At 46.0% G+C, this 23,627-nt stretch overlaps 1 protein-coding gene across 6 annotated transcripts in view; it reads left to right on the top strand.

Annotated features, from left to right (window-relative positions):
* MAP3K5 (mitogen-activated protein kinase kinase kinase 5) overlaps positions 1-23,627 on the top strand; it is a 534,389-nt gene that overhangs the window by 175,232 nt on the left and 335,530 nt on the right. For 5 of the 6 annotated variants that reach the window (XR_003941620.1, XM_030198514.1, XM_030198515.1 and 2 more), the window contains exons 4-5: positions 8,011-8,204; positions 22,543-22,711. Coding sequence is in view for 5 of the 6 variants with exons in the window: in XM_030198514.1 (XP_030054374.1) it covers positions 8,011-8,204; positions 22,543-22,711 (363 nt within the window). In the remaining variant the exon portion in view is untranslated. Of the gene's footprint in view, positions 1-1,829; positions 1,835-8,010; positions 8,205-22,542; positions 22,712-23,627 lie in introns of those variants that run through there. The other variant, XM_030198516.1, reaches the window with a different exon arrangement.

Raw genomic sequence — 23,627 nt, 5'->3', positions numbered from 1 at the left:
AGGTGGGAAATGGTCGCCGAGGGGCAGGGGGAGATGACGTTTCACCGAGTGTGAATGCTCCGCCCTCGAGAGGGCGGGCCAGACACTCATTGCCAAACCGGATATCTCTGGCGCCTCAAGTTTCCGGCTTGAGGCTTCAGAACGTTGAAGGTGCCTTTTATATATATAGATAGTGCTCAGTAGGAGGGGTCGCGTTCACAGATCTCTCTTGCAGTATGTTACTGCTGACTCCCTTAAGACGACATCACACTCCTTCCTCCCTACCATATCACCACCATATTCCAGTGGCGTACCAAGGGGGGGAGCGGTGGGGGCGGTCCGCCCCGGGTGCACGCCGCTGGGGGGGGTGCTGCGGCGCGCGCCTGCTCTGAGTTCGCTAAACTTCGTCGCTCGTTTGCTGCAGCTCCCTCTGCCCCGGAACAGGTTACTTCCTGTTCCGGGGCAGGGGGAGCTGCAGTGAAGTTTAGCGAACTCGGAGCAGGCGTGCGCCGCGGCACCCTCCCTCCCCCAGCGGCTTGCACCCGGAAGGTGTCATTTTGCTGGAGGGGGGGGGGGCGACGGTGTCATTTAGCGGGAGGGGAGGGGGGCGCATCCAGGCCAGGAATGCCACCGCCATATTCAAAAACATTTCGTTTTTCTGATGATAAGAATGAACTTGTACTTTGCTTGTCTAGGAGTGCAAGGAGTCACTGTTTAATCAGATGCCTGTGGGGATGCCTGTGAACGATTACAGGAGGACCTTGCGAGACTGGGAGAATGGGCGTGCAAGTGGCAGATGAAGTTCAATGTTGACAAGTGCAAAGTGATGCATGTGGGTAAGAGGAACCCGAATTATAGCTACGTCTTGCAAGGTTCCGCGTTAGGAGTTACGGATCAAGAAAGGGACCTGGGTGTCGTCGTCGATGATACGCTGAAACCTTCTGCTCAGTGTGCTGCTGCGGCTAGGAAAGCGAATAGAATGTTGGGTGTTATTAGGAAGGGTATGGAGTCCAGGTGTGCGGATGTTATAATGCCGTTGTATCGCTCCATGGTGCGACCGCACCTGGAGTATTGTGTTCAGTACTGGTCTCCGTATCTCAAAAAAGATATAGTAGAATTGGAAAAGGTACAGCGAAGGGCGACGAAAATGATAGTGGGGATGGGACGACTTTCCTATGAAGAGAGGCTGAGAAGACTAGGGCTTTTCAGCTTGGAGAAGAGACGGCTGAGGGGAGATATGATAGAAGTGTATAAAATAATGAGTGGAATGGATCGGGTGGATGTGAAGCGACTGTTCACGCTATCCAAAAATACTAGGACTAGAGGGCATGAGTTGAAGCTACAGTGTGGTAAATTTAAAACGAATCGGAGAAAATTTTTCTTCACCCAACGTGTAATTAGACTCTGGAATTCGTTGCCGGAGAACGTGGTACGGGCGGTTAGCTTGACGGAGTTTAAAAAGGGGTTAGATAGATTCCTAAAGGACAAGTCCATAGACCGCTATTAAATGGACTTGGAAAAATTCCGCATTTTTAGGTATAACTTGTCTGGAATGTTTTTACGTTTGGGGAGCGTGCCAGGTGCCCTTGACCTGGATTGGCCACTGTCGGTGACAGGATGCTGGGCTAGATGGACCTTTGGTCTTTCCCAGTATGGCACTACTTATGTACTTATGGGATCCCCATCCGTGATAGTGACTAAAATTAAAACGGTAGTCTACACTACTCCCTAAAATTGGGATTAGAGTCCAGCTCTCAAGATGTTATTTATTGTCGGTTCCCAACATGCTGGCATGTTTCGCTTCGTTTCGTCCTCAGGGGAACACCATTGTATCTGTAATAATAAGAAGAACAATGTACTGAAGCAAAGTCACAAAAGATATTATCAATCAACCATCTGTGAGAGTATATATACCATATCTCTAAATTCTTCCACTTGGTTTTTGAAAATTGTCTTATAACAGCTGACCTGTGATGAGACTTAACAGCTTCCACTTTCCATCGAAAAGACGTCGGGGCATGCGCGGTGTCTATGTCATGACGCAACTCTTTTAAGCTTTCAAACTTTCATGCCGTCCAATCAATTTCTCTATTCAGGCAGCGAGGCGTAACCGTCCGCCAATAGTAAATGAAACGTTGTTCCTTGCGGATCAGGATAGATGTTATGTCTCCTGTCACACTTGCAGGAATCTGATTCAGCACAACAAATTTCAGATCTATGTCTGTATGTTGCATTTCCGCCAAATGAGATACTAACGGAGCATCTTTTTTCTGATTCTGTAAATTACTCAGATGTTCGGCCACACGCTCTTTAATTCTCCTTCTAGTTTGGCCAATATACCACTTTGAGCATGGGCATTGGATCCCATATATCATACGTGATGATTCACAATTGGTATTTTGTTTAAGGACAAAGTCTTTCCCTGTAAGTGGATGTCAAACAAAATACCAATTGTGCATCATCACGTGTGATATTTAGGATCCAATGCCCATGCTCAAAGTGGTATATTGGCCAAACTAGAAGGAGAATTAAAGATCGTGTGGCTGAACATCTGAGTAATTTACAGAAACTACTGAAGACCCATCTCTTTGACAAGGCATACAACAAAGATCAACAAATGTGAACTCCTACACATATATCCAGTATTGCCTTATGATATTTGCTTGTTATATTACTATCATGCTTTATTATTATCATGTTACCCAAGATCCTTTTGCAATACTAAATGTCTATTTTCTCATATATTTCCACTATTCATGATGTAATGTAAGCCACATTGAGCCTGCAAAGAGGTGGGAAAATGTGGAATACAAATGCAATAAATAAAAATTAATCAGAAAAAAGATGCTCCGTTAGTATCGCATTGGGCGGAAATGCAACATACAGACATAGGTCTGAAATTTGTTGTGCTGAATCAGATTCCTGCAACTGTGATAGGAGACATAACATCTATCCTGATCCGCAAGGAACAACGTTTCATTTACTGTTGGCGGACGGTTACGCCTCGCTGCCTGAATAGAGAAATTGATTGGACGGCATGAAAGTTTGAAAGCTTAAGAGTTGCGTCATGACATAGGCACCACGCATGCCTTGGTGTCTTTTCGACGGAAGGTGGAAGCTGTAAAGTCTCATCACAGGTCAGCTGTTATAACACAATTTTCAAAAACCAAGTGGAAGAATTTAGAGATATGGTATATATACTCTCATAGATGGTTGATTGATAATAGCTTTTGTGTCTTTGCTTCAGTACATTGTTCTTCTTATTATTACAGATACAGTGGTGTTCCCCTGAGGATGCTACAAAGCGAAACATGCCAGCATGTTGAGAACTGATAATAAATAACATCTTGAGAGCTGGACTCTAATCCTGATTTTAGGGAGTAGTGTAGACTACCGTTATAATTTTAGTCACTATCACGGATGGGGATCCCCACAGGACGTCTGATTCAAAAATGACTCCTTGCACTCCTAGACAAGCTAAGTACAAGCTAAGTACAAGTTCATTGTTATCATCAGAAAAACGAAATGTTTTTGAATATGGTGGTGATATGGTAGGGAGGAAAGGAGTGTGATAATGTCTTAAGGGATTCAGCAGTAACATACTGCAAGAGAGTTCTGTGAACGTGACTCCTCCTACTGAGCACTATTAGCAATAAAAAAGAAAAAATATTTATTACACTCACAATGCACTTTTGATTTTGATTTTTTACTTTTTATTTTAGTGGACTAGTTTCTGTGTATGATTTTTAGAAATAGCAGGTAGAAACCGAACGGACTTTGTTACCCCAGAGGGCAATATATTTATTAAAATTTAACTGCCAGACTCTCGACCATTCTTCTAAGGTTTGGAGATCCCTTCTCATTGTTTCTACTCCCTCCAGAGTATCCACTCTATTGGCTATTTTCATGTCATCCGCAAAAAGGCACACCTTTCCTTCTAACTCTTCAGCAATAGCTCCCACAAATATATTAAACAGAATAGGCCCCAGCACCGACACCTGAGGAACTCCACAGCTCACCTTTCTTTCCTCCGAGCGGATTCCATTTACCACTACCCTCTGCCACCTGTCGGTCAACCAGTTTCTTATCCAGTTCACCACTTTCAGTCCTAAGTTCAACCTTTTCAGCTTATTCATGAGTCTTCTGTGGGGGACCGTATCAAAAGCTTTGCTGAAGTCCAAGTAGATTACATCTAGCGCACATCCTTCATCCAGTTGTTTGGTCACCCAGTCAAAGAAATCAATAAAATTTGTTTGGCAGGATTTTCCTTTGGTAAAGCCATGTTGCCTCATCATATAGTTGTATCAACATATAGTTTCTTACTTCATCTCAGGGTTGGTGTTAGACATTCAGAGGCCCAGAGCAGAAGCCAGGGAGGGAGGCCTCAAAGCTGGCCTTCAGCCTATTCCTCCTTTAGCTTGAGGCAGGTTTGGGGCCCCCTTTGGTATGGGGGCCCAGGGCAACTGTCATGTTTGCCACCCTCTAACACCGGCCTTGCTTCAGCTGAAAACTCTGGCTTTGCACCAGAGCAATGCATGTCAAAATAATGGAGAGCTATTAAACTACATAACTGTGTGCTCTTCAGGCTCAGCTTTGTTGTAAACAGAGCTTTCTCTGGGCTCTAGGCACTAACACCAATATAAAACAGTCTTGTAAAAATACCAGAGCATTCTTAATATAGCACATCAGACACATTGATTGGCTGCACATTGAACATATAAGGTCAGATTGATCCAGGGCATTTCCCCACAGAGACAGAGTGGCTCTTGTTGTCCTTAAATAGGATGAGGGCCTGTTAAATGAATGCACGGTGATGGAATAAACCACTTGGATTATGTTTACATTGTACGAAAAGGTGCCTTGTGATTCATTAGCTAGTTGTTTAAAGATAATATACAATGATTGCATTCAGTGTACATTAAACACATGAAAAGAAGCAGAGCCCTGAAGAGAGTGTCTTGAAAGACACTATATATTTTTTTTATTAAAAGTAGGCTATGAAACATGTTTCCATTATCTGTCCACTGTAGTAACATAGTCGAGGTTCTTTTGTCAGGCTAGTACGTGTAGTTCCATTATGAGAATTGAAGGGGGCCTTGTTCTTTCCTTCATTGTTTGTTGAGGCGTAATAAAAAAAAAAATAAGACACAGATATCTGGATATTAAATTATGTATCCAAGCTACTGGCTAGTCTGAGCTCTTAAGCTCACCTAAGGTCTTTGGGGGTAGGGAAATGGTGGGTGACTGCAACACACGTGGAGTTACTGTTTTACCATTTACACAGTTCATTCCAGTGTTCACATGCACTCCTTTAGGTTCTGTAGTAGTAGGTGTGTAAATTAGGCTTCTCATATTAGAAATACTTGACTAACAGGATCTTTGATGAAAAAAACTATTCTACAGTGTTGAAATTGAAGGATAGATTTACAGACCAGCATTGGTGTGTGTTATTGCACTTTAATGCACATTTATTGATATTTTATCATACATTATTGGTAAATGGACCCCATTGAAAATAATGGGGCTTGCATTAAATGATTAACATTGATGTCCAGGGCTCCTCTGCCTTTTGGTGTTGAAGGCACAATGGGCAGTCCTTGGCAGCTCCTACGACTTGGAGAATCCAAATGATATTTTTACTTTCTATGGAACGTCTTGCCATGAAAATGGGAACGTTTTGGGGCGACACTCAGCCTGCAGCAGACTTTTGAATTACTACACTGTTTAGCAGCTCATTGGGAGGGAAGGAGAGGGGAGATGGGGGGGGATAGGGGGTGTTTTCTTTGATTTTTCTTATGATGGATCTCTGTTTGGAAGCTTGTTTATTTTGCTTATTGTAATCAAAGATTTATATCTTGTTGTATTCTCCTTTGTTATATTCTTAATAAGCATGATTTAAACATAAGTAATGCATGCTAAATAGCCATAATGTACCATATATACTCAAATATAAACCCATTTCCCCCCTCCCCTTTTAAGAGAAAAATGTTAACTCGAATATAAAATGAGGGTCTATATTCAAGCATTCCTCTTCTTCCCCCTTCCGGTATGCATTCTCCCCCCCCCCCCCCCAAGCAAAGGAAGCCTTTTTCTGGACCCACCCGTAGGACCCCCCTCCCCTGAGCCTACCGTATCACCCTGGTGGTTTAGTGGAGTGTCCCAAAATGGCTGCCATGACCTCTAGCAACAATCTCGCAAGACTGCCGCTGGATGTCATGGCAACCATTTTGAATGAGGAAGATGGCATGGGGAGGAGCAAATGAGGATTGCTCCTGCCCCAACTCTCCGCTAACCCACCAGGATGATACGGTAGACCCAGGGGAAAGGGGGATGTTTATGGGTAGGTCTGGGAAGAGGGTTTCCTCTGTTCAGGGGATGGAAGAAGGAAGTGGGAGCTCTTTTGGTTCCGGGGTTGGCGGAGGGGAGGACACCATGGGAGAAGGGGGTAAGTGAAGGAAGGCTAGAATATAAACCAAGATTTCATTTTTGGTTCTTTCTGTTTTTGGCCAAAATATCTTGGTTTATATTTGAGTATATATGGTGTCTTAATGCACAATATGCATTAATGCATTAACAAGTTAATCCAGCTTTTAGTTTGGTTTTCAGGATAAACATGGTAGTCCTTCTAGAAGCTGTATTCACAGTTTGGATGTATATATTGCAACATGGCTAGATTTCAGTTTTAGAAAGCTGGTAAATACAAGTCCAAATTGCGAATATGTATATATTGTTTTGAGCAGGACTAGGGCAGGGCTAAACCATAGTGTGCATTTCCCATTTCAGAAGCAGAATGTTTGTATCCCCTGAGAGCAACTTCAGTATTTACAGCTGCTCCCAGGACCATCTAGGTTATAGAAAGTGCTCATTTTGTGCTGCGCTGTACTGGAGGATTAAGGGAGGTCAGTCCCTTAGGGCAAGCAGAGGTGCACATTGGCAGATCCATTTCTAAATTGAGACATCTTCAAGTCTGAGGGGATGAGCTAAACACTGATATGGTGGCAATTTAGCTGTACTGTCAAACCTGGCAACTTACTCTAGATTCTAGTAAAACAGTCTCCTCGGTGTTTCATCTATATAACATAAATGTCTGCTTTTTTTACTAGGGTTGAATTGTGATTAAAAAATTTTTTTTAATTTCTGAAATATTTATTGAATTTTAAAGTAATAATACACATTAACATACAGTAGTACAGGAAACAATACTACTTCCAAGATGCCAAGTGATTAATCATGAAGTTAGAAAATGCCTGCCAGCATCTTATTTCTGCCCTGTGTCCATCTCTTCCTTGGCCTCTCAGGTCCAGCATTGTGTTCTCTCCACTCCCTGGTCCCTCCCTGCGGTCCAACATTGCGCTTGCTCTTTCTCTCTCTCTTCCTCTCCCCCCACTTCCTTCTCTATCATCCAAGTTGATTAGCAGTGGCAGCGTATCAATGCCTGTACACTGCATACTACTTGCTCCCTGCTCCATAGGCTTCCTCTGACCTGTCTCACCCACTCTGACACAATTTCCTGTTTCCTCAGGGGCAGGACAAGTCATAGAGAGCCTCCGGAGCTGGAAGTAGGCAGCATATAGACGTTGCTGAGCTGCCCTACTTTCTAAGCAGCTTGGAAAGTACGGGCAAGCTGGCGAGGGAGGGAAGTGCAGGATGTGCGCAATATTAGCCTCGATTATTTTTTAAAAAATCGCAACTAATAAAAATAATGTGTTAACTGCGATTAACATATAGCCCTACTTTTTACAAAGGTACACATTGGGCCATTTTATAAGAGCCTATGTAATGAGGTAAAATGGTTTTCCACACACTCAAGTCTAATAAAATTACACTCGGAGGGAGAAAAAGAGAAACATTTTGCTGTTCATGAAGTGACTCATCATTTATTTTGTTAAAAACTTTCAATGAAAAACTAAAAATAATAATGCTTGATTATTTTGCCTTAATTAAAACTTGTGCATTGTACCCATTACATGCATTTTTAAAAATTGCTTCTTGTTTTAAGCTTCAATTATTTTCTGATTTCTGTTTCTGCAGATGTGTACTGGTAACTACATGTTTGTTCCATATATGATTACACCACACAACAAAGTGTACTGCTGTGAAAACAGTTTTATGAAAGGACTGACGGAGCTAATGCAGCCCAACTTTGAGTTGCTTCTTGGACCCATTTGTTTACCGTTGCTGGATCGCTTTATTCAGATCTTGAAGATGGCACAGGCAAGTTCAAGGTAAGCCTTTTGTGTAAATATTTTTTGTTGACCTAGGTTTTTGAAAAAGGGCTATTTGATGTAAAAGATTTTTCCCCTGAAGAATGTAGAATCGTAGGCTGATAGAGACTATATGCCCATCAAGTTTGCCCATTTTCTTTGCCTTGTACAATATTATAGATCCTGCTGGTTCTGCAGTTTTCTCTTGTCTTTCCCTTTTCCATTATCCAGTTCCAGTTGATATCAGTAGCATCTCTAGACAGAAATTTTTGGGGTGGGGGGGTGGTAAGCTAGGTATGTGGGGAGGGGGCAAGTCAGTGACTCTGCACATCATAACTCCCTTTCCCCCCACTTTTAAATTAGCAATAAACACCACAGTCTTCTGTGCATAAATGAAACCCTCCCTCCCCCTCCCCCCCGCCTTACAGTTTCAACCACCCAGTAAAACTGCCATTCATCATTCTTCTCTATGGGCATGGAGTTTGGATTCTCTACATAATTGGTCAGAATCTCAATATAAACCCTGAAGATCTAGTTCTGAATTAGAAACTCCATATTCCCCAACAGTGACAGGAGCATTCTGTCAGTATCAGCTCCAGTTCCAAAATGGCTGATGTGATTTCCAGTGGCAATCCATGAGACTGCTGCTGGACATCACGGCAGCCGTTTTCAGTGAAGAAGACAGCAGGGGCAGGGGCACACGTGAGAATAGCTCCTGCCCCCTGACTCTCAATTAGACACCAGGCGAAGTGGTAGGCCCAGAGAGGAGGGTGGCAGGTGGACAGGCCTATGGGTGTGTTAAGAGGCTGGCCTGCAGGTGTGTTTGAGGGGAGGGGGCTGTCTTTGTTCGGGAGGAGGAGGCATTGGCTGTGGAGGGATGACATGGGGGAGGGAGGAAAATAATACCGGATACCACTGGGAGGGGGGGGGGGGGGAGAAGTGGAGGAATGCCAGCAGACTCGAGTATTTGGCCTTTTTTTTTTTTTTTTAACCAAAAATCTCAGTTTATACTAGAGTATATACGGTATTTTGAGAATGGAAGTTGGCCCTAAAACTCAAGTAAATAGTCTGTACGACTTCCTTGAAATACTTACAACTTCTGATCCTGAAGTGTGAACAAAGATGATCAAATTGACAGATGTCACAAAATTATTCAGAGTTGTTAAATTCATAGTGAGATTGCAAGAAATTGTAAGGGGTCTTGTCAGACTACAAGACTGGGTACCCAGATGGCCGCTGAAATTTAATGTGCACAAATGCAGAGTAAATATAAGAGTTGCTGTACTAGATCAGACCAAGGATCCATCTAGCCCAGTGTCCTGTTTCCAACCATGGCCAGTCCAGGACACAAGTACCTGGCAGAGCTCCAAAGTGTAGCCTGATTCCGTGTTACTTAACCTCTGGGATAAGCAGTGGTTTTGCCCAGGTCTACCTTAATGGTTTATGGATTTTTTTCCTCTAAGAATTTCAAAATTTTTAAAATCCGAGCTGCATTATCTTGCAAGACTGGGACCAAAATGGGAGCTGAAATTTAATGTGGACAAGTGAGGAATGGCATACATAGGGAAGAATAAGCTAAACTGTAGGCTATACAATGTTAGATGCCTTATTAGGAGTTGCCATTCAGGAAAGGCATCATTGTAGACAATACACTGAATTCCTCTGTTGATTGTGGCGATTTTGCTACTCTAGGCCTAGTGCAGCACCTCTGGAGAGAAGTCTGTTTCTGGATATAAGCTGGGAAAGGGGATGGTATTTGATATACTGTCTTTCTGTGGTTACAATCAAAGAGATTTACATATATACAAGTATTTACTTTGGACCCTGGGGCTGACTTTCCCAGATTCACAAAGAGCTGCAGTAGGAATTGAACCCAGTTCCCCTGGTTCTCAGGCCACTGCACTAACCATTAGGCTGCTACTCCTCTAAACTGGGTGCATGGAGAGTTGAGATTTTTGTTCTCACTAGCCTGCTAAAGGTTTATTATAGACTATGCCTAAAAAATGGTGTGACCAGACCTGAAGCTGGTGCCATGTTCAATCAGAGCTGTATAACAAAATGGTGCACACCTTGAGTTAGCTGTCTTGGGGCAAGATGCACTAAAAAATCGTTAGAGCCCTTCCCTTACCGATTCCCTTAGCGAATCGGTAAGGAAAGGGAATGCAAATGAGCTGCTCGTTGTAGCTCACTTGCATTCTCTATTCCAGTGGAAAACAGTCAGCCAGTCGAGCATGCGCAGAGCAGCCAAGCGTTATGCTGGCTGCTCTGCGCATGCCAAGGACCCTTCACTAAAAAGCAAACAAAAAAAAAAGACGAGCTGTGCCTATGGACGTCCTCCCCTCCCCCCTGCATTGAAATGACAGCTTCCCGCAGCCCCGCCCCCTCCGTCTGCCACCGGGCCTGAGGGCGCTGCAGCAGGCAACAGCTGATCGCTTCACTTCGGATTTCCCTCCTTTCCTCCCTGGCCCGCCCTCGTCTGACGTAAGTAACTTACGTAAGCAACTTAAGTCAGATGAGGGCGGGCCAGGGAGGAAAGGAGGGAAGTCCGAAGGGAAGTGATCAGCTGTTGCTTGCTGCAGCGCCTTCATATGGAGGTCAGAGGTGCTGTGATGGCCCGGCCCGGTGGCAGACGGAAGGGGGAGCGGCGGCGACGACATCAGGGGGGGCAGGGAGGCCGGGGCTGCGGGAAGCTGTCATTTCAATGCAGGGGGAGGGGGAGCGGCAACGGTGACCTCGGGGGGGGGGGGGGGGGGCTGAGCTAAACATGCTGTGAGAGACTTCCAGGTCTCTCAGCTGAGTGAAGCACGTCCATAAAGGACGTCTCTGTCGAGCACTTTTTTTCCCGATTTTTTTTTTTTTTTTTTTTTGTAACATTTATAGATGTTTTCAATCCCGCGCAGCCTGAACGACAGGTACAGACCTCTCGTTAGATTTTCCAGCGTTAAGGCAATCGGAAAAGGTTAGTGCATCTCATTACAATAGTGTTTCTACACAATTTGCTCATCTGCATTCCGTTTTCGTTAGCTGCTACAGTCGTCAGAAAATGGCTTGGAGAAGTCTTTAGTGCATGCCAGGGTTTACTACTTGCTCATTAAGTTTAGTGCATCTGGCCCTTGGAGACAGCTGGGAACCTCTTCAGGTGCAAGGCCCTGGGCTCCTTACCACCTATTTCATTGTTTTTCAGTAGCAGAACCTGGGCGACCTGTCACCCTCTTTAAAACTTCAGCAACTGCTTCTTCAAACCCTGCTGTAGTGGGACTTGAGAGTGAAGAAATTCTCCTAAGGAGCAATTAGCACACAAAGTATATCTAGGAGGTACAAACAAAATAAGTGGTCTGTGCTGGTTTGGATAAACAACTGGACTAATGGAGGAACATGCACAGATTAAAAATATATCTGATTTATTGTAGATCATCATCAGCAAAATATAAAACAAGCTAGCATGCAAAATGATTCTCTTTGGCAAGAAATAAATCTCAGAATATAGATCTGTTTTGTTACAGTGCACTAATGATTCCTGGGTGTTAAAGCAAACTACATAATTCCTAACAGTGAATTTCTACAAAATTCCCCTATTACCATTGATAGTGAAACTATGTGTAACCCACCCACATGCCATTTAATCTAATTTATCATTTTGCCTGGCAAAGAAAGAAATCTTATCTTCCCTACACTATAGGAGTGATCCTGGCTCACCTTTCCAGGTTTCTGAGTCATTTGGGGACTGTTCACCCTTCGGATCAGATGGGATCCTCCTCCTTTGCTCCAGCTGGTTTCAGAACAGTGAGCCAGGACTGCCACAGTAGGGTGTTCAGGTATGCAATGGCATGTCTTCTGCTCTGCCAAGAATGCCAGACTTCCTTGATGTCCAGGGGTAAGAGTCACTGCAATAAATATCCTCTGGGTATGCCTGCAGCACTTTGTAATCACTTCTGTGTGGTCTTCTGTTGCTACAAAAAACAGTCTTTACAGAGAGGCTGGAATCTTAGCTTTGCTTTAATGCTGCGCAGAGTCTGGAGTGTCAGAGCTGAAAACACCACCAATTTCTTCTTGCAACTCCTCCAAGTAGCTTTGTGATAAGGCAGGAAAAGCTCTTCTGATTAGCTGAGACTCTGGATCTTCTCTGCACTGTTCAGGTGACTGAAAGCAAGTACCAAGGTGGCCAGTGGTGACAGATTGTTCTCTCCAGGTAGTCCAGTGTATCAGAGCTGGTTCTATCTGGTGGTTGTCCACGGCTGGGAACCTCACTCGCCTCCATGTCAACACAATGAACAGTGGACAAGGAGAATTTACAAACAGCGTGTCCTTGATGGATCAGCACATCTCCCGAAAAGCTGTACGTCGGGAAATCTTGCATGTGCCATGACAGTATGGCTCAGAATATGGTTTAGGGTACAAGGTAGGCTTCAGGCCCACAAAAGTGATCCACGGGACACCCCTGCCCTTCTTTCTTCAGGTGGTTGCTCCTCAGTTGCTCTGTAACTCCCAGTTCCTCCTCCTGTATATGTGCTTATCCAGCCATGCAAGTAGATACATATAGACAGACAAATGGACAAACCCTCTACAAGTGTTATTGTATGGGAAAAAATGTACAAAATAGATACAAAGCATCAGCATAAACCCACAGTATACATTTATAAAATTTAGACATTAAAATATATCAAAATAGGTAGAAATAGCATTGCATATGAAAAAAATGGTTCAAATAGCAATAATCAGAATAAAATATAAACAATCAAAATATTGCACAGAAGATATCATAATTGTCCCAATATAAAATATAGGCAGAGAAGACTTTTTATAAAACAATTAATAAAAGTCCCTCCGATTCCTCCAGGAAAGGCCAAAACAGAGGGCTCTTGAGAGATGTGGTATTGCATTTTTCTTTTGCAAAGAAAAATAAAGTCCAAAGAGCAGGGCTGAAAACTGAGAAGAATTTGTTCCCCAGAGCCATTAACCTCACATCCTAAAGATTGAATAACCTCATATTGCATATTGATTGACCTGAAGAAATGAAGCTGAATCACTGAGGGACCCCTTTTACAAAGCGGTGGTAAGCCCAATGTGGGCTTACCACTCGCTAAACAGGAAGTACTGCTGGGCTACTGCAGGAGCCTGTCGGTACTTCCTTCCCCTAGCACGCTGTCATATCCAGTGCTACAAAAATATTTTTATTTTTGTAATGCCGGGGTGTACCCAGCGGTAATCAGGCAGTACTGCACGCTTCCCAATTACCACTGGGTTAGCGCAGGAGCCCTTACCACCACCTAGACTGGCCATACAGACATCCCAGCAGATTAGTGGGGCACTGAAGTGGATTTCACATAAAAGGTCCCAGGTATACATCTCACCATTAGCCCCTTATATTGTATAGGGAGCCCTCCAAAACTCACCAAATACTGACTGTATTCAACTGTACATCACTACAATAGCCCAGCAGGTGTCATCTATATATAGGTACTGTAGTTTTTTGCTGGGTTTTGGAGGGCTCACACTTTGCACTACAAGTATACCAGTTAAATTGGGATGTGGGCCTGGGTTCTGTTCTCTACACTGCACTGACCACTAGGCTGTTCCAGGAACTTGCTTGCTGCTGTGATAGGACTGGCCATGACATCTGCAGCTCTCATAGATGCTGGTATGTACTTTCACCTCTTTTTTTTTTTGGGGGGGGGGGGGTTGTCAGTGACCACTGGGGTAGTAAGAGGTTGCCATGCCTTAATCCCTCCAGTGGTCATGTCATTTAGCGCACCTTTTTGTGACTTAGGCATGATTGAAACAGGTCTAGACCAAAAGTCTTACTTTTAGCCCTGGATGTTTTTGCTGTGTTCCATTATGGCAGAAAAAGTCCAAGTATGGGGAATTCCCAAATCCCACCCTAACACACTCCCTTGTGATTTGGATACACTGCAGAGAAAAACATCTCAAATTTGAGTTTCAAAAATCACGACTTGTACATTTTTCAAAGAAAAACTTCCAAATGGCACTTTATGCCGTTTTTGAGGCTTTTGAAAATGAGCCCCTTAATGGTCTTTTAATAGGTCTTAGGAGTAGAATTCTGGTACTGTGAAAATTGTACTGTAACAAACAAAACAGAATGACATGCACTAAAGCTCAGTAAGGCCACAGAATTATTGGTGCTTTTAAACAAGTTAAAATATTTCAAGAGGACATTGTCAGGATCCAAAAAAACCTACTCTTAAAATGTGAGGAACTAAACCTGATTTGGGAAGTAAAGATGGCAGCAGCATAACTGAAGAAATGTTTTGATTGAATATCTAGAGTAGAGACTGAAAGAACATAGAAAGATGCAAGCGGGAGTATTAACACAGAATTGCTGATTAATATCATGTCACTAATTATATATGGCAGTTGGAGGATGTTCAAGGCTTATAACAAGAGCTGCCCTAAAACCCCCTTGTAAACCTCACACCACTACTGAGATGTTCAGTATATCTGGATAGTTTTCAAACATAGGATAATCTTGGTTTTAATGATCAAACCTGTTGAATATTTTACAGCTGGATGTTTTGGATAAATTGAGTCTGAAAGGTTTATCATTGAAATACCTAAGTGAAGAATCCAAAACTTTAAGATGAACGGATTGCAGGACAAAATTATTTCCTGATCAAAATCACCACTAAGCTCTGCTACCAGAATTTTCCTTCAATTCCACAGAAAAATTGGCCTATGTATGATCCTAAAACGTGTGTGTCTTAATGAGGATGTTAAGTAGCAGTATTTCTGTATATGCATTTAATAGTGTTAATTTTGTGTAGTGTGTTGTGTGCTTATTTTTCTTATCTTGTGTTGTGTTCTAGACCAGAAAGTGAGTCTATGATATACATTTAGCAGGAGCTGTTAATGTGCAGTAAGGGGCCCTTTTACAAAGCCTGTGGTAGGGATACTGCGGCAGTGGCACGTATCAAATTGGCCCTACTGCCGGATTCCTGCAGTAGTGCTGATGTGTGCCATGCGCCATTTCTGGCACTCAAAAAAAAAATTGTTTCCTTGTCATCAAGCAGATGCAGCCATTACAGATGGGTTGTGTCCATCAACCAGCAGAGGGAGATAGAGAGCACACTTTTTTCAGTGCCTCATACCAGCTTGCTCCACTGCCTCTCTTCAGTATTCTCTATCTCCCCTAGCAGAGTGGCTGCAGCTTCTTCGAGCTCCATCTAAAATCTGCCTGGAGGTTGCTCCTGTGCTTTTGCCAGTTGTTAGCAGGGGTGTTGAAGGCTATAGCAGCTTTACTTTAAAGGCACATAGGTTCGCCCTTTCCCTGCCTTACCCATACCTCCGTGGATGTGGACACATTGCTTAGCTTTCCCTGTTCTTCCCCACCAACAGTGGATGCAGGCACATAGGTTCGCCCTTTCCCTGCCTTTCCCACTCACCTGAGCCTCCGGAGTTCTATTTACCTCTGCTTTCCTCACAGCGTTAAAAAAAAAAAAAAGTTGCGTCGCGCTTCAGCGCTTAGACGCTGGAACAGAGGTTTTTCCTTGCCTTTTTCTGTGGGACCGGAGCTGTGATACTCGGTCCAGTGAGGTAAGAGTGTTTTCTGACTCCTCCGGGATGGGCCCGTGATCGGGGCGATTTTGGCGCGAACCGCCATTTTGAATTTTACCTCTGTTTTCGGCGATGGCTGCGGAGACAGTAAAGCGCAGTTCCAAGTGTGGCAAGCGTAGACCAGCAGCGGGGCTCTGTAAATCGTGCTGTATAGACGTTAGAGCCGGCCCGAGCATGGCGAGCAACGATTCTTCGCGCTCTGAGCTGGCAGCGGGCGCCATTTTGAATTTACCACATGGCACGACCTCCGCTGAGACGGAGAGTCCTGAGCCTGGGGGGAGGCCTCGGAGTGAGGCTGATATGGGAGCTACTAGTCCTGGCAGAGAATCCGGGTACCCAGGGTGAGTTTTTCTCCCCTGATTTTGTCTTATTAATGCATAAAGCATACACGCTTAAAAGACTCTCCCACAAAGCCCGGCACGGGCCTCTTCTAATGCCCCCCCAGTGGATTCTAACCTGGGTATGCCCTCTGAGGCATTATTCCCTGATAATTGGCAGAATATGAAGCGCAGAAGGGCTCATTCCCCTTCAGAGAGTGCTGCACCTCCATTTCCCCCCCTGTGGTCGGGCTGCGAGGATTCGGAGGACTCTGGCAGGCCTTCATGGTCTGAGGAGCCAGAGTCTGGTGCAGAAGTGACTCAGGATCTGGACGATCCCTCCGCGGTGAGGATTTTCCACCATGATGAGCTGCCAGCGCTTATTTCTGATGCCCTGCAGGCTCTCTCTATTGAGGACCCTGCCAGTGGCACAGCCTCCTCTGTGAATCCTAGGATGGCTAGTACCAAAAAGCCTGCTCGAGCCTTTCCTTTGCATGACTCCATCCAAGAGCTTATTTCGGCTCAATGGGCTGACCCCGAGGGACCTTTGAAAGTTTCCAGGGCTATGGGGCAATTATACCCTCTGAGTGAGGAGCATATGGCTCGCTTTGCTGTGCCTAAAGTGGATGCCCTAGTCACAGCTGTGACAAAGAGAACTACTCTCCCTGTTGAAGGAGGTGTTGCCCTGAAGGATATTCAAGACCGTAGACTGGAATCAGCACTTAAACGGTCATTTGAAATTGCAGGTCTCACTATTCGGGCGTCTGCATGCAGTTATGCTGCTAGAGCCTGCCTGGCTTGGTTGCAACAGGCAGTGGAACAGCCCGGTGATGGAGCGGAGCCCTTTTCAGATGTGGCTCCGCGGATGGAGTCGGCCTTGTCCTTTCTTGCTGACGCCCTTTATGATATTGTCAGAGCTTCGGCTAAACACATGGCAGTAGCAGTGGCGGCTCGTCGTCTTATTTGGCTACGGCATTGGGCGGCGGACATGGCCTCTAAGCAAAGGTTGGTGAAGTTGCCCTTTCAAGGCCTTCTCCTGTTTGATGAGGAGTTGGAGAAAATTGTGAAGGGCCTGGGTGAGGCTAAACCCCAGCGCTTGCCCGAAGATAGGCCTCGGCCTTCCTCTAAGGGTGCGGCTGTCCACTCCTCTTACAGACCTCACTTGTGTGAAGCTCGAAGGTACCGCCCGGGGCGTTCTGCTGGGTTCACTTCTCGTGCCCGTTTTCAGCAGAGGAACTCCTTTCGCTTGGACAAACGTTCCACAGCCACTGGCTCAAGGCCTGGAGTTCAGGGGCGACCCTCTCAATGATGGTGCGCCGGCCCTCTCCTCGAGTCCTGTCATCGGAGGTCGTCTTTCCCTCTTTGCCGAGGAGTGGGCCAACATTTCCTCAGATCAGTGGGTCTTGGACCTGATCAGAGACGGTTACAGAATAGAATTCGACGCCCCTGTAAGAGACGTGTTTGTGGAGTCCCGATGTGGTTCTGCCGCCAAACGGGCGGCGGTAGAGGAGACTTTACAAGGTCTGATTCAGATAGGGGCTGTGTGCCCGGTACCTCCCGCCGAACACGGCTGCGGCCGCTAATCCATCTAGGGTCTTTTTGCCCTATTCTGGACGTAAAAGAATTAAACAAGTCCCTGAGAGTGCGGCATTTTCACATGGAAACCCTGCGCTCCGTCATTGCGGCGGTACAGCCAGGAGAGTTTCTCACGTCTCTGGACCGGAAAAAAGCTTACTTGCACATTCCAATTTGGCCCCCACACCAGATGTTTCTGAGGTTTGCGGTGATGGGAAAGCATTTCCCGTTCCGGGCCTTGCCTTTTGGCCTCGCCACAGCTCTCCGCACCTTTTTGAAGGTTCTGGTGGTAGTAGCTGCCTTTCTAAGGCGAGAGGGTATTCGGGTTCACCCGTACCTAGACGACTGGCTCATTCGAGCAAACTCTGCTGCAGAGAGTCAGCATGTAACAACCAGAGTGGTCTCAGTACTTCAATCTCTGGGCTGGGTCGTCAATTTGGCCAAAAGTCACCTGACCCCCTCGCAGTCTCTAGAATATTTGGGGGTCAGGTTCGACACAGCCTCGGGGTATGTGTACCTACCCGAGCAAAGGCGGTGCAAGCTTAAGAATCAGGTCCATTTGCTCCTGAGGATGCCCCGCCTGCGAGCTTGGGACATTGTCCAGTTGCTTGGATCGATGACGGCCACCATGGAACTGGTGCCCTGGGTGAGAGCGCATCTGAGACCTCTACAGTATGCTGTACTCCAAAGATGGTCTCCAGTATCTCAGGATTACCAATGCAGACTCTCTTGGCTCCCTGCGGCCCGACTCAGCATGGAGTGGTGGCTCTCAGACAGCATGCTGCGGTGAGGAATGCCGCTGGCGCTCCCCGATTGGTGCCTAGTGGTGACAGATGCCAGTCTGAAAGGCTGGGGCGTACATTGCAAGGGGAAGCATGCCCAGGGTCTATGGACACCCGAGGAGTCGGAGTGGTCCATCAACCGCCTAGAGTTGAAAGCGGTGTTTCAGGCGCTTCTGGCCTTTCAAGTGACCCTGGAAGGATTGGCTGTCAGAGTCATGTCGGACAACACGACAGCAGTGGCCTACATAAATCGACAAGGCGGCACTCAGTGTAGAGCTCTAGCCGCGCAGGCCGAACAAATTTGCCACTGGGCCGAGCTGCATCTACAGTTTCTGTCGGCAGCTCACATTGCAGGTCAGAGCAACGTGCAAGCCGATTATCTAAGCAGGCATCAGATCAATCCAGCAGAGTGGGAACTTGCAGGCGAAGTGTTCCTGCAGATATGTGCCAAGTGGGGCAAGCCCGTGATGGATCTAATGGCGAGAAGCTCTAATGCCAAAGTCCCGTGCTTCTTCAGCAGACGGAGAGATCCTCGCGCGGCGGGGTTGGATGCCTTGGCTCAACCTTGGCCTACTGTATGTGTTCCCTCCGTGGCCCTTGATAGGGCGAGTGCTCCTGCGGATTCGGCTGCATCCAGGAGAAGTGGTTCTCGTCGCCCCGGATTGGTCCAGGAGGCCTTGGTATGTGGACCTCCGACAGATGCTCATAGAGGATCCCCTTCAGTTACCTCTGGTTCTCAACCTGTTGTCACAGGGTCCGGTGACCATGGAGGACGCCGGCCGATTTGCTCTTATGGCCTGGCGATTGAGAGGGCGCAATTGGGAGACAGAGGCTATTCCAATAAAGTAATTACCACTCTCCTGCAAGCCCGCAAGCGTTCCACTTCCGTGGCTTATGCCAGGATTTGGCGCCAGTTTGAAGTCTGGTGTGCTTCCAGAGAGAACACACCCCTGCCGCCTCCTGTCTCGCCGATTCTGGACTTTTTGCAGGATGGTGTACAAAAAGGCTTGGCCTATAATTCCCTGCGGGTGCAAGTGGCAGCATTGGCCTCCCTGCGTGGCAAGGTTGAAGGCATGTCTTTAGCTGCTCATCCGGATGTGGCACGGTTTCTTAGAGGGGTGCTTCAGCTCCGTCCTCCTGTGCGTGAACCTTGTCCAGCTTGGAACCTGGGGCTAGTGCTGAAGGCTCTTCAGGGTGCTCCCTTTGAACCGCTTCGGCGTGCTTCAGAGAAAGATTTGACACTGAAGACCGTCTTGTTAGTTGCCATTACTTCAGTGAGACGGGTGTCAGAGCTCCAGGCGCTGTCCTGTAGAGACCCTTTTCTGCAGTTTTCAGAGTTCGGTTCGGACCGTGCCTTCCTTGTTGCCTAAGGTGGTTTCAGCGTTTCACCTAAACCAACCTATTTTCTTGCCCTCCTTTGTCGAGGAGGAGTTTCCAGAATCTTTTGGGCAATTGCACCTGTTGGACGTGCGCAGGACTCTGCTGCAGTATCTGCGAGTTACTAACTCTTTCAGGACCTCTGATCATCAGTTTGTTTTGCTATCAGGTCCTCGCAGAGGGTCTCCAGCGTCTAAAGCCACTATTGCCTGCTGGCTTAAAGAATCTATCTTTTCAGCTTATTTGCTTGCCGGCCGGCCTCCGCCTGATGCCTTTAAGGCGCATTCCACAAGAGGAATTTCCTCTTCTTAGGCTGAAACTGGAGCACTCTCTCTTCAAGAGATTTGTAGTGCAGCAACATGGGCTTCTAAGCTCTCTTTTGCCCGACATTACAGGCTGGATGTGGCTGCCAGGAGGGATGCACATTTTGGAGTGCAAGTGCTGGCGCGTGGTGTGGCTTGTTCCCACCCTATCTAGGGATTGCTTTGATACATCCCATCTGTAATGGCTGCATCTGCTTGTTGACAAGGAAGGGAAAATTAAGTTCTTACCGTGATAATTTTCTTTCCTTTAGTCATAGCAGATGCAGCCATGATCCCTCCCTTTCTGATGCTATCTGCTGTAAATCTATTTAAGGTTCTGTTCGTATTTCCTGGAGATTCCATCCTTGGGAGAAAGTCGGAAAACAGTCTTCAGGATTCTTGTTCAGTTAAAGGAGGATGACTTAATTCCCTCCAGTTTCATGTTTTCGAGGATGAGTTTATTCCCTCCAGTTATGTCTCAGTGGAGGATGAGTTTATGCCCTCCGGGAGGATGTTTCATTCCCTCCATTCTGAGTTAATGCCCTTTGTTGTAGGGCCATCGTTCGCTGTGAGGAAAGCTTATGTTATTCCCATTGCGGTTTGCCATACTGCTTTGGAAGCTTCAGATACTGAAGAGAGGCAGTGGAGCAAGCTGGTATGAGGCACTGAAAAAAGTGTGCTCTCTATCTCCCTCTGCTGGTTGATGGACACAACCCATCTGTAATGGCTGCATCTGCTATGACTAAAGGATAGAAAATTATCACGGTAAGAACCTAATTTTCCCATTTTTTTAATGCTGGGCAGGGGCGTATCTGGACTCCGGCGGTAGGGGGGGCCAGAGCCAGAGGGAGGGGGCACATTTTAGCGCCCCCCCCCCCCCCGCCGCCGCCGCCGCCGCCGCCGCCGAGCCCCCACCGCCACCAATGACTTAGTCTCTCCACCCCCCTCCCGCCGCCAACCCTCCCCCGCTGCCGTTCTTACTTTTGCTGGCGGGGGACCCCAACCCCCGCCAGCCGAGGTCTGCTTCCACCTGCCGCTGCCTTCAAACCTTCTTCTTCAGCCGGCGGGGGACCCCAAACCCCCGCCAGCCGCCCCGCGCTGTTTAAAATTCATCTTCGGCCTCCGTGGCCGTGCTGCTGGGATAGGCGGCGCTGTTGAAATCCACTTCGGAGTCTGACGTCGCAGCACGTACAACGTACAACGACGTCAGACTCCGAAGTGGATTTCAACAGCGCCGCCTATCCCAGCAGCACGGCCACGGAGGCCGAAGATGAATTTAAACAGCGCGGGGCGGCTGGCGGGGGTTTGGGGTCCCCCGCCGGCTGAAGAAGAAGTTTTGAAGGCAGCGGCAGGTGGAAGCAGACCTCGGCTGGCGGGGGTTGGGGTCCCCCGCCAGCAAAAGTAAGAACGGGCACGGGGGAGGGTTGATGGCGGTAGGGGGGGCCAGGGCAAAATCTGCGGGGGCCCAGGCCCCTGAGGCCCCACGCAGATACGCCCCTGATGCTGGGGGCTTACCCGAGGTAATTGAGCAGTGCCATGTGCCGCCTGGTTACCGCGGAAGCCCTTACTGTCTCCCCCAGGAAATGGCCATGCGGCAAGGATTGACCTGCGAAAGGGATTGCAGTCTGATGAATTTGTTTTAAACAGGACTTTATGGGGGACACATTGGCATAGCTTCCGAGAAAGCCTTAGCAAAACGGAGGCACTCTGTTGAGCGGGACCAATGAATCAGATAAGGATATGTTTTCAAAAAACAGTCTTGATTGATGAAAATAGATAAAGAATATAGATAATCTTTCCAAATTAAATTGAAATTAGTGGAAGGAGGAGGTTTTTTAGACCTGTAAAGAAATTGCTTAACAGTTTAAGTGCCGGAAGGCATGGTATTTTGATCTCAAGATACAGATAAAAATTCTTGATTTCGATAGTTGAGCTACTGAGGTCTTCTCATATAAAGAAATTAAAGGCATTTCAGACTCTGTTTATTAACACTTGCATAGATTTGATTGTGATTGGTTTCACGCACAAGTGATAAGCCTGATTTTGAATTAATTTTTAACTTCGTGCATGGCCATTTCCATTAAAAAAAAATCATTTTAACCATTGCAATAAAAGGGGTCCTCAGTGCGTGGGTTTGCTGCATGCTGACACCACTGCAGGGGTTCTTTTACCGTAGCTTGGTAAAAGGACACCTAAATGAGGGACTTCTGCACCATTTGTCTCTGAAATATTTTAATGTTCTTTCAATTATGCTGTTAAAAAGTGTTTATTTTTTTAATTTGGGACACTTTCACTGGCCTTCCTTGAGACAGGGAGGGGTACAATTAAAAATGTGACCTGCAGTAGATTCTGAGATAACGTACATTTTTCTATGAAATGAAGAGAAGAACTAGGATGTTTCTCCCTTTTAACACTTTTTCTTCATTTTTTTAAATAGTCAGTATTTCCGGGAGTCCATTCTTAGTGAGATAAGGAAGGCTCGTGGGCAGTACTCAGGCAAAGAGCTGGCGGCGGAACTGGCAAGGATTCGCCAGCGCATTGATAACAGTGAAGTATTGTCAGCAGACATTGTAATCAACTTGCTTCTGTCTTACAGAGATATTCAGGTATTCCTTTTAATTGTGTATATATATGTGTAAGATTTCTGCTGTGCTGTTTGTAATGGGGGGAAGGAGTGGAGTGAGAGGAGAGTTTACTCCAAAAATAAAACCAACTACTACCTTTCTATAGTGTGGGGCATTTCAAAATGGCACACAGGTATGCAATGTGGTTGCTATATTAGGTGTTAGTCCACTTGCATATGTAGACATAAATTGTATCTACATGTTTTAATTGTGCATTTAGAGTAGTTTAACATTTACTGTGTAACCCTGTGAGTCTTTTTTTTTCTGTAAGAAAGATAGCATCAGAAACTTGTAAACAGGAGAAGTTTCAAGGCGAATGCTAGATGATTATAGAATAAGGAGCTAAGGAATGAAGATCCTAAATTTAACATGACTATGACTAGTAAAACATGACTATAAAATGTGTTATTGCCTCACAGATTTTATAGACTTCAGTAGTTATGTTATGGTTGAAGTGGAAATGATGAGAGAGGCAGTTAGGCCAGGCATGGAGAACAGTGCTCATCTAAGCTGTGTGGGTGTCTGCTGCCCTCATTCTAACCACGGGGCCTGCTGCAGTCATCTTGTGGTTTGAGCTGAGCAGGGCAGGCAGGTTGTACTGGAGCCTCCTAGGATCTGCCTTTCCTATGTGTTAAAATAGCTGCAATATGTTCCTCAGTTAGATTATGGCCAGCAGATTCCCAGTTTAGAGTACTACTACTACTACTTATTTCTATAGTGCTACTAGACATACGCCAATATTAATGGCAGGATGCCTGCAAGGTGCCAGTGTTTTCAATTCTGCACCAGGGCTGGATTCAGTGGCCATTTTAGCTTCAAAGTTGTGGATAACTCTGACCTGAATATAGTCGTAATAATGTAATATATGATGGCAGATAAAGACCTATATAGTCCAGCC

Source organism: Microcaecilia unicolor, chromosome 3 (genome assembly GCF_901765095.1).
Source record: "Microcaecilia unicolor chromosome 3, aMicUni1.1, whole genome shotgun sequence".
NCBI classification, from domain to species: Eukaryota; Metazoa; Chordata; class Amphibia; order Gymnophiona; family Siphonopidae; genus Microcaecilia; species Microcaecilia unicolor.
The sequence above is the reverse complement of the archived record's forward strand: the minus strand, read 5'-3'. Positions and strand labels throughout refer to the sequence as shown.